Source organism: Otolemur garnettii, unplaced genomic scaffold (genome assembly GCF_000181295.1).
Source record: "Otolemur garnettii isolate 467f Iridium unplaced genomic scaffold, OtoGar3 scaffold00035, whole genome shotgun sequence".
NCBI lineage: Eukaryota > Metazoa > Chordata > Mammalia > Primates > Galagidae > Otolemur > Otolemur garnettii.
In genome coordinates this window covers 1,093,725-1,105,395 of record NW_003852430.1, presented here as the reverse complement: position 1 = coordinate 1,105,395, position 11,671 = coordinate 1,093,725, and the positions used below count along the sequence as shown (strand labels likewise).

General features: G+C 42.0%; 1 protein-coding gene across 1 annotated transcript in view; it reads left to right on the top strand.

Moving 5' to 3' along the window:
• The window catches only part of IL17F (interleukin 17F), a 28,664-nt gene extending 17,704 nt beyond the window's left edge, over positions 1-10,960 (top strand). Inside the window, exons 2-3 of the mRNA XM_012805042.1 lie at positions 8,826-9,049; positions 10,720-10,960. Coding sequence (XP_012660496.1) covers positions 8,826-9,049; positions 10,720-10,960 — 465 coding nt within the window. The remainder of the gene's footprint in view (positions 1-8,825; positions 9,050-10,719) is intronic.
• Positions 10,961-11,671: the final 711 nt, after the last annotated feature.

The following is an 11,671-nucleotide window of genomic DNA, read 5'->3' as shown; positions in this document are numbered from 1 at the left end:
CAGGCGCCTGTGGTCCCAGCTACTTGGGAGGCGGAGGCAGGAGACTCGCTTGAGCCCAGGAGTTGGAGGTTGCTGTGAGCTGTAATGCCATGGCACTTCACCCAGGGGGACAGCTTGAGGCTCTGTCTCAAAAAACAAACAAACAAACAAACAAACAAATAAACAAAAAAAACCAACATCCTTTAGTCTGGCCCAATAGGCATAAATGGTACCCTGAGCTTTGTGAGACACTCTAGAAAATTAATCAAGCCTAACCAGGGAGTAATAGGAACCCCAATTTGAAGCCAGTTGGTGAGAAGTTCCAGACTTGTGACTGGTATCTGAAATGAGACAGTGTTGTGGGATGGAGCCCTCTACCTGTGGGGTCTGATGCTCTCTCCGGGGAGACAGTGGCAGAATTGAATTGGATTAGAAGATGCCCATCTGTGTTCACTGTAGAATCGATGGCTTGCTTGCTTGGTGATGGGGAGAAATCCCCATGTATTTATTCACAAAAATTATTGTACTGATTGTTGTGGCTTGAGAGCAGAGGAAAAACCATTTGTTTCTTCAATACAATAAATAATGATTGTTTATCAAGCACTAGTAGGAGTCTAACTATGGGGTTAATAGTTTAAGGTGACAACAAAACTACTTGGGGATATAATTTCAGAATCTCTCAGTGAAATAATTTATTTCTCTGGTTTTGTTTTCCCATCCAGAAAATAGAGCTAGAGAGTTCTCTCGCTTCCCCAAAGATGATTTATTTAATCATTCTCATAGATGACAGATTATGATAGAGAAAGCATTTAATAAGTGTTAAATTAATATTAAATCACGGTTCATATTGTATGATTAGAAAGTAGAACATACGGTGCATGACAAGGCTGCTGGCAATTGTGAAAGGACCTGAAAGATGACAAAACTCTGTAACCTGGTTCATCTTTGTAGTAAATTAAGAATTTTACCATGATTTGTGGGCAATGGGGGTGGAAGTGGGGTAGAAGGAAAGGAAGAATGGGTCCTTTTCCTGTCATCCCTTTTTTGGGACCTCCCCTTGATTCCCCTTCAGGAAGTGGAATGGAAAACCCACTCTGCATTCGTCAGTAACTCTGTGTCAACCACAACTTAAATACAGGTCAGTCGAAACAGGAGCAGTGATTGCTATAAAACCGACAGGTACCCGCATTGATAGAACACAGGCATATAGAGGAAGACGCACAGAAAGAGCTTCCTGCACAAAGCCAGCAACAGCAGCAAAATGACAGTGAGGATCCTGCGTGACAAGACTCTGGTGAGTAGTCATAATTCTGGTTTAAGGACAGTCATGTCTTGGATTTGGGAAGAGCAGATTTCTAAGGCATTAGGCTCACTTAGGGTCTTTTACCAATTGCTTCTTTAAAAAAGTGAGATGACTTTAGTTTGGACTCCTTCCTAGCAGATAAAAAGAAAAAAAAAAGATAACTAGAAAAGTCATAAAGGGCTGCAAAACACAGCCCCTCATGTGATGCTTTCGTGTGTGTAGTCCTTGGTGTCACAGACAACTGGCATGGGCTCTCCTGGGGTCACCCTTCATAGAGTTTGGCTGGCCGAAGGCCCCCCCCCAACCTTTTTTAAATGGATAAACAAATGTTTATTTGTTTACTGGAACAATAAAAGAATTACCAACTCTGGCACATTCAGAAACATGGTTGAGGCCCATAAATGTTATACCATATTGACAGAAAGCAGTCAAGAAGAAAGACATATTTCTTCTGTGATTCCGTCTGTATGAAGCTCAAGAATAGGGAAAACTAAACAATGATAATAGATGAAGAATAGTTGAAAAGGTTGTAAGAGTATAGGAATATTTTATATCTTGATTGTTACTCAGACCTATATCTGTATCTATCTATCATCATCTATCAATCTATCCATCTTTGCCCTTTAGATGAGATTGCTTTATGTACTTTCCTCTATCTATGGTGCCCTTTGGCTAAATAGAATAAAAATATTAATATCAAAATCCCAGGAAAGAAGAACAAAAACTCTGCAATTTTTGCTAAGAGTTTGTTTTTATAAGGTGACCAGCATTTTTATTTTATTTTATTTTATTAAATCATAGCTGTGTACAATAATGCTGGTATGACCAGCATTTTAAAAAAATTTCCGAACATTAGGGGATACACATGTTTTGTCTGCATACTTTGTTTTTGCACAGGTAGAGTCAGGGTTATAAGTGTGCCCTTTGTCCAGGTAGTGTGGACTGTACCTGATAGGCGTGAGTTTACCGGGTCCCTCCTCCTCCCCCCAGCTTGAGTTTCCCTGAGATTTACTTCTATGTGTGCACGTAAGTGCTGACCAATTAGTTCCTGTTTGGTATTGAGTATATGTGTTTGTTTCTCCATTCTTTTCTTTCTTTCTTTTTTTTGTTTTGTTTTGTTTTTTAGATAGAATCTTACTTTTTTGCCCTTGGGAGAGTGCCATCACATCATAGCTCACAGCAACCTTTAACTCTTGGGCTCAAGTGATTCTCTTCTCTCAGCCTCCTGAGTACCTGGGACTACAGGCACCTGCCACAATGGCCGGCTATTTTTAGAGATGGGGGTCTTGCTCTAGCTCAGGCTGGTCTCGAACCCATAAGCTCAGGCAATCCACCTGCCTTGACTTACCAGTGTGCTGGAATTACAGGCATGAGCCACTGCACGTGGCCTATTTCTCCATTCTTATAATGTTTCACTTAGAAGAATGTTTTCCATTTCTACCCAGCTTGTCACAAAGATACTAGATTACTATTTTTTGTAGATGGCTGAGTAGTATTGAGTATGCATATACCACATTTTATTTATTAGTCTGTTCACATATTGGTGGCCACTTGGGTTGTTTCCATGCCTTTGTGACTGTGAACTGTGCTGCTATAACTATTTGAGTGCAGGTTTCCTTTTTATAAAATGATCTTCTTTCCTTTGGGTATATACCCAAAAGGGGGATTATTGGATCAAATGGTGGATCTACTTTAAGTTCTTTGAAGTATCTCTATACAATCGTCCATAGAGGTCATACTAGTTTGCAGTCTCACCAACAGTGTGTTCCTTTCTTAATCTATGGTAAGGAAGATAGGATTTTGGATAAAGCCATTCTCACTAGAGTTCGGTAATATCTCATTGTGACTTTGATTTGCATTTTCCTAATGATTAGTGACATTGAGCATTTTTTCATGAGTTTATTGGCCATTAGACTATCTTCCTTTGCAAAGTCTGTTTATATCTTTTGCCTACTTTTTAATGGAGTTATTTGATTTTTTTTCTTGCTCATTTGCTTGAGTTCTTTGTAGGTTCTGGTTATCAGCCCTTTATCAGGGCTGCAAAAATAGCTTGCAAATATTTTCCCCCATTCCTTGGGCTGTCTATTTAGTCTTAATTGTGTCCTTGACTGGGAAGACAGGTTTTTTTTGTTTTTTGTTCTTTTTTGAGACAGAGTCTCACTTTTCACCCTCAGTAGAGTGCTGTGACATCATAGCTCACAGCAATCTCCAACACTTGGGCTCAAGTGATTCTCTTGCCTCAGCCTCCCAAGTAGCTGGGACTACAGGCATCAGCCACAAGGCCTGGCTGTTTTTAGAGATGGGGGTGTCACTCATGCTCAGGCTGGTCTTGAACCTGTGCACTCAGGGAAATCCACCTGCCTTAGCCTCCCTGTGTGCTAAGATTATAGGCGTGAGCCACCAAGCCCAGCTGGGAAGAAACTTTTTATTTGGTCAGGTCCCACTTGTTTATTTTTGTTGTTGCTGTGATTGCTTTTGAGGTTCCCTTCATAAAATCTTTCCCAAGGCCAATCTCTCTAAGAGTTTTTCCAACATTGTCTTCTAGAATTCTTATAGTTTCTTGCCTTAGATTTAAGTCTTTTATCCATAATGAATTCATTTTTGTGACTAGTGAGAGGTGTGCATCCTGTTCCAATCACCCAAAACTAATATTTAATGTTGGGAACTTAGCCAATCTTTTAGGAGATATGTATATGTATATTTTACCTCTGGGGTCCCAAGAGATTTAGTGATTCCCCTGAGACTAGGAATCCCTTGGATGGAAGAAGTGAAACCACCCAGTATTGGGTGGTCATCGTGGCTCATGCCTATAATCCTAGCACTTTGGGAGTCCAAGGCGGGAAGATCCCTCGAGTTTAGGAGTTCAAGATCAGCTTAAGCAAGAGTGAGACATCATTTGTACTAAAAATGAAAAAAATTAGCCAGGTGTTGTGGTAGGTGCCAGTAGTCCCAGCTATTTGGGAGACTGAGGCAGGAAGATCACTTGAGCCCAGGACTTTGAGTTTGCTGTGAGCTAGGCTGAGGCCGTAACCCTCTAGCTTGGGCAACAGAGTGAGACTCTCACAAACAAACCAACCATCCAATGTTGACTTTGGACAGCTCCTAGAGAGGGTTCCCATGTCTCTTATTGCTACTTATTTATTCTATTGTACCATCTAGTTCCTTTTGGAGGAAAGAGGGATATTAATGTGATGAAAATCTTCACCCCTATCCTCACCAAAGGTTTGGAATTTTGCCTGGCATTACTCAGATAAAGTCTGGGAAGAATTTAATATAGAGACATAAACAAATTAGGGCTTAGGAAATCATGTAGCATATTATTAGCTTAGAGTATTCCTCTTTTTTCCTACTTTTACAAGCCATGCAACCTTAAGCATTTGGATGTCATAAAAGGCTCATGACATCTGGCAGTGATAACGCTTTGATTTTATATTTATATGTTATTTTAGAGATTACAAGAAATGCAGCAAAGTCTATTATTTAGGACCATAGGCTTTGGAGTCAGATCTGGCCCACTCCTTGCCAAATGTGGGATTTAGGGTAAATCTCCTTAATCTTCTTTGTGCCTTGTTTTCTTCAATTATTCAGTTGGAATAACAATGACATCTACCCCATGACATTTTGGGGATTAAATGATATGATTGAGAATAAATGTATTTATACTATACATTGTCAGATCTATGCATGCCTCGTTTTTGGTTACTTTGGCCATTCTAATATACAATAGCTGATAGTGATAGAGAAAGCATTCTGTAGGTATTAACTATTCATATTAATATTAATACCCCAGAAGCTCTCTTTGCACTCACCACTGAAGGAGATGGGGATTACTTTTCCCATTATACAGATGAACAAAAGCCCAATTAAGTTAAATGATTTATTTGACATCCCCGGATGATGTAAGTGCAAGAATTCTAAGTTTTCTGTATGCTCTTTGAAGGGTTCAGAGGTTTTTGAATTTAGCCATTGAATCCAAAGAAGTCTGTTGAGTGGCTTTGTGCTGCAAAGCTATTTCTATTTCTTGTTTCTTTGAAGAAATCTGTTATGTTGTTGGCAAGAAACATGACAGTATAAGGGCATTGGCATAGGATTAAAAGTTAAGGCACTTAGGAAATTCTCACTAAGTAGTGCAGTCAAATTCTCATGAACCTGGAAGCTGCCGGGCTCTGGAGTTCATTCTGCATGGGGGAGGGCACAAATTGTTAAGTACAGGGGGTGGGTGTTTGGAGTGCTCAGGTGGGCTCCATTAGAGGGAGGTGCAGAGCTGGGCTGGGAAGTTTGGTGTCCTGTTTGTTAGCACACACCTTTAGCTGTTGCTTTCTTTGTCTGTTTCCTACTCTACAGAATGAGCACAGTATCTATTAACCTCCTTTACAGAAGGCATAGAAGCAGTGAAGTCTATAAAATGCTCTGAACTTCCCTGACACTCTAATCAGAGCCCCTGCTCTGTATTGCATTACCACTAAAACCTACAATTTCAGATCAAAGCTTTGTGGAGCAAGTTGGCATGATTTGCAGTGATCATCTGATTTCCTGATGAAGGGCCATGTGACCTACAATACTTACATAATTATGATACAGTTGTCACATTGCTTAAAATGCTTGGGTCTTCTAATGACATAAAGCTAAGATTAATGTTGATAGTTATAATAATGACATTCAATGGCAATAGCATTGACCACTGGCATTAAGAGGCTGGTGAACCCACTGAAGTTATTTATTGCCTCTCAGACATAACTCCTTCACCTGTCTAAATGGGATAATTAATACCAGCTTTGTCTACCTCGCAACTGTGGCTGTGAAAAGCCAGTATGTATTGTAAAGAGATGTGAAAGTGTTTCTAAGATACTCTAAACATATGTAAGCAAATATAATAATGACTAGTTAGAAGCAGGGTAATTATTGCTAAATCATATAACCCCAGGGAATAGTTACTTTAACGCTTTGATAATGAAAATTAGAACTGATCAGTGAATATGATACAGATGAGGAAAGAAAACACTAAGGAGGAATTTACTTAAGAAACCTAAAGATGTGATACATAGACTTGGGAAGCTATCTAAGGACCCTCTTATCTAAATTGTCATTTAAAAAAACAGGCTGGGCACAGTGGCTCACACCTATAATCCTAGCACTTTGGGAGGCAGATGCAGGAGGATCATTTTACCTCAGGAGTTTGAGACCAGCTTGAGCAAGAATGAGACCCTGTCTCTACTAAAAATAGAAAAACTAGCTGGGTATTGTGGTGGGTGTCTAATCCCAGTTACTCAGGAGGCCGAGGCAGGAGGATGGCTTGAACCAAGGAGTTTGAGGTTGCTATGAGCTAGGTTGAGGCTATGGCACTATAGCCTGGGTAACGATGTGAGATTGTATTAAAGAAAGAAAGAAAAGAAAAGAAAAGAAAAGAAAAGAAAAGAAAAGAAAAGAAAAGAAAGAAAGAAAGAAAAGCACTTTTTAAAGACAGAGGTATGTGAAGGTGAATTCCACACTATCTTGCTATCTTGTCCACTGTGTTTTATTAGCAAACTGTTGACTTAACAATAGCCACTGGCATTGATAATTAGTATGTGCTGGTAATGTTGCTAACTATATATATATATACATATACATATATATATATATATAATCTCATTTATGCATTCTCCTTTGGAGGAAATTGAGTCCCATCTTCTAAGAGTCCAGGAACTGAGTTACAGACTTTAGAATTCTGACTCTGGAGCTCATGCCCTGAGCCACCACCCTATAGAGATAAGAACTATTAGTTGAATGAATGAATGATTGTGGGACATCTTAGTTGATGCCTTTTGATTATGTGAAGGTAAATCATCCTTCACATAATGACCCAGATAATACCGGCTTATCTGGGTCAACCTTGCTTTCAATTTCTTATTAGTATCAGTTACCTCAGTAGAGCAAGTTGATATCATGACCTTTTTATTTACTCTTATCATTTCTTGCCTCCAGCATCTACAAAGTGTAAAGGGGAGGGCCTTTTAAGCCAGCGCATCTAATCACCTTCCCTATCCTAAGGGATGAAGGGTGTAAGCCCAGAGAATGGAAGCAACTTAGAATGGCAGGGCACAGGGGCAAGCTGGCTGCATTGACCTTGCTGGCCAGGCAGAGGGACCAATTGAGAGAGAACCCGAGAGAAGTCACTAGACGCCCTGATCTTGGGAGCTTGGCCTTTACTTTCCCAGCAGCAAGCTTTGTAGACTGTGTGTTGGGACACTTGCCAGTGATGTTCAGTCTCCAGACATAGGATAAATAATAATCGCAGTCATAACAGCGCAAATATAGAGAAACTAAAAGATGGAACATGAGTTGAATGCTAACATCGCACAGTGGGGTGTTTCATATGCCTTTGTATTGCTTTAGCCCTGGTTCTGTGTTGAGAGTCAGTGATGGGTCTTGTCCATCTCCAGTAAGGGACAGTGGTCATGGTGGGGCGAGCAAAGCGTGGTCATGACAGAGGGAAGCTGGCAAGAATTTTAGCTCTTCTTCCGTGATGTCTTCATAGAGCACTTTCATTTTTTGTGCATTCCTGTTAATACCAGATAAATTGCTATTTCAATCTAAGTACATAATAAATGTACGTTTCAGAGCTTAAGAGAAATAATTCCTGTATTCCCTGTTGTCGAGCGTTGTTAGTGCCCCTGTCTCCTTCAATTATCATGGATAGTTGGAACTTAGCTGTAGTTGGTTTTGCATAAGGTTTTTCCTAATGCATTGAGCTTAACTATATTGTTTAACTATCATTTTTTTCATTCATTCAGAAAGTATTTATGGGACACCCATAAGCAAGTTCTCCTGCAGGAACTTAAAATCTAATGAGTGTAAATCTGACATGAACACAAAACTGTGTTTCCAGGCAACTTAAAAATGCTGCTTCAGTGCTAGATGGTAAAAGCTTTCTGATTTAAAGATAATAAACATACCTCTGGTTGAACCACGTTAGGGGCAGTCTCTAGATTAGACCACATCTGAAGTGGGACTTGATGGAAGGGTAGGATTTTGACAGACAGAGGAGGGGCGGGTGTATTTTTGATGGAGGAAGAGATGGGAGAAAGGATTTTTGTGGAGGATTCATGGCATATGAGGTTGGAGATAAAAATGAAAGCTATCATTTATTAAGCCTTTTTTTTAAAGATAGATTTATCGGTGCTTTACATAGAACATTCCATTTGATCTTGTTAATATTTTTATGAAGTAAGTTCTGTTATCCAGTTGGAAAGAAGAGAAATCAGAAGCTCAGCAAGGAAGCCAGGATAAGCTTTGAACTCACTCCTGGATGCTGTTGTCTTTCTGTCTTGCGGTTTAAAGACTGTGGAGGGCTTAATCATCGGGCTCATGAGTTTAGTTCCCAGTTTGGCCCCTGATGTCTTCAGGCTTAAGGGTTCCCATTTCCAGGTGGGGAACTGAGATGTGGGAGAAACTCTGATCCTACGAAAGGCCAAGGAACGTGAGTTCACCTCCAGCGTGTAGTCTCTCTTGTCAGATAGGACGCTGGCGTCTCTAACCAACTGCCTCACCCTCTCCTCTCCAGGCCTCGGCCCTGCTGCTGTCGATGCTGGGGCTTGCCTTTCTGAAGGAGGTGGTGGCTGAGACAAACTTCACAGAATGGCACAATGCCTTGCTAAGCCTTAAAAGCTGTGCTCCTTCAGATAATAGCGACTTTGTGAAGCTGGACATTCGCTTGATAGCTGGAAGCCCTACTGTCAGCAAGTCACAGAACATCCAGAACCGCTCCTTCTCCCCCTGGGATTACACGTAAGTGCAAACAAGACTGAGTTTTACATGATTTTGAAAACTATGTTGATTTCACTGAAAGCATTGATTTCAGCATTTAAAAAAAATTTTTTTTTGAGGCAAAGTGTCACTCAGTTGCCCTGGGTAGGGTGCCATGACATCATAGCTCACAGCAACCTCAAACTCCTGGGCTCAAGTGAACCTCTTGCCTCAGCCTCCCGAGTAATTTGGAATACAGGCATATGCCACCTCACCCAGCTAATCTTTCAATTTTTAGTAGAGACAGGTTCTTGCTCTTGCCTGGGCTGGTCTTGAACTCCTGAGCTCAAGCAATTTACCTGCCTTGGCCTCCCAGAGTGCTAGGATTATAGGTGTGAGCCACCGTGCCCAGCGCTGACTTTAGCTTCATGGAGTGGATCCATGTTAACAAAAACTTTTGTACACCCTTAATATTTTGAAATTTAAAAAACAGTTAATCTATTCTAATCATGCAGTAGAAACTTTAGAATATATACCAAACATAACAGAGGAAAGCCCTCACATTCACGCTTCACAAGAGTGATCCCATTTTACCGGGGCGCTTATAGTGTTCTCCCCACTTTGGGAAGGGTCTGCATGTGTGGTTGGGTAGTCCTGATATTTTACTTCCACATTCTCATCGACTCTGTGCCTTTTTCAACTTCACGCAGTCCTAGGCTGTAATTTACAATGGTTTTCTGTGTTGGAAGAGAGGATTCTTTAAAGCAGCCCTCGTATAATCTGTGCATGAGGACCCAGGGAAACTGGAATGTCAGGTCAGGGAAGCCCACTCGCATTAGGCACTGCCTCCTGGGCAGTGAGAGTGAGGGAGGGGTGTGAAGGCCAGTTTGGGAAGTGGGATGTCAGGTGGGGAACCTCAGGGTATAGTCTTATAATTTGTCTTAAGATACAGGTTCTAGGGCAGTGCCTGTGGCTCAAAGGAGTAGGGCACTGGCCCCATATCCTGGAGGTAGTGGGTTCAGACCCAGCCCTGGCCAAAAACTGCAAAAAAAAAAAAAAAAAAAAGATACAGGTTCTAGAACACCAAGTACTCCCTACCCCCACCAAAACACTCTCCAAATGTAACAACAGATTCCAGGGACAATCAGAAGAGCTTCTGGGGTTGCTGCCTAGCTCCCCACGTGAGTGGGAGGGCACAGGGGCAAGCTGGCTGCATTGACCTCGCTGGCCAGGCAGAGGGGCCTATTGAGAGAGGAACCGAGAGAAGTCACTAGACGCCCTGATCTTGGGAGCTTGGCCTTTACTTTCCCAGCAGCAAGCTTTGTAGACTGTGTGTTGGGAGACTTGCCAGTGATGTTCGGTCTCCAGGCAAAGGATAAATAATAATCGCAGTCATAACAGCGCAAATATAGAGAAACTAAAAGATGGAACATGAGTTGAATGCTAACATCGCACAGTGGGGTGTTTCATATGCCTTTGTATCGCTCAGTGTTCTCAGTCATCACATTAATAAACCGTCTATGGAAATCTTCAGAGTCTAGTTGAGGAAATGGAGGCTTAGGGGCTAATTAGCTGGCTGGTGTACGGATCCAGGCCATCTAGCTCTGGAGCCTCCTGTGCCCCGCAGGGGAGGGACCAGCGCTGGCGGGGAGGGCTCATCCTTGGTTCTTTCCTTTGCCTGACCATTGTGCTTTGGCTTGATCCCCCTGCAGTGCCGACAGGGACCCCAACCGCTACCCCTTCGTAATTTATCAGGCCAAGTGTAGGTACCTGGGCTGTGTGAATGCTGAGGGGAAGGAAGACATGTCCATGAACTCCGTTCCCATCCAGCGAGAGACACTGGTCCTCCGGAGGAAGACCGAGGGCTGCAACGTTTACTTCCAGATGGAGAAGGTGCTGGTGACGGTCGGCTGCACCTGCGTCACCCCCAGGGTCTACCAGGTGGGGCCCTGAGAGCAGCTCATCAGCTCAGCTGGAGAAGCACCACTTCTTTCCCAGCACTCTGCAGCAAGTCCTGTCCAATCCCAGCTCCCACCACTTCACAGGACTCTCTACCACACTGGCACGGAATCCTCAAAGCTCTGTATTAGATATACTCTTAACTTTCTGAGGTGCCTCAAAATCATTAGATAGTCCGAGATGTTCCAGTGTCCCAATGCCCTGAAAATGGATGGAGGAGAATGAAGGAGCCCTTGGCCCACTCTCTGTGTTATGTGATGACCGCCTCCAAGCCATGCTATCACCCTGGCCCACTGCCATTCCCGGTGGGCTCTGCCCGCAAAGTGGGTCTCTTTCATGTGACAGAAATGCAGAAAATATAATCACAATGTGTGTATGTATGTATTGGATTTCATAATAGATTATGTGTAAAATGATAGGAGAAAAATTAATATATCTAATACTAATATAATAAACTATGAATAACTGAAAAATACTTTGGTGTTGGTTTCTAGTCTCAGCTGGTACTCGCAGACATGGTAGTCCTAGAGACTTTGAAACTCTAGATACCTAATATTCGCTTTTCATGTTTTCCCATTAGAGCACTGGTCTTGGAGTTGTTTTGTTATTAACGGTGCTTGGAGATTGGTTACATAAAGAGTTGAGGAGAACGGTATAGACAGAAGCTGGTTCCCTGGTAACATCTTGCTGCTTTCATCCTGGCTA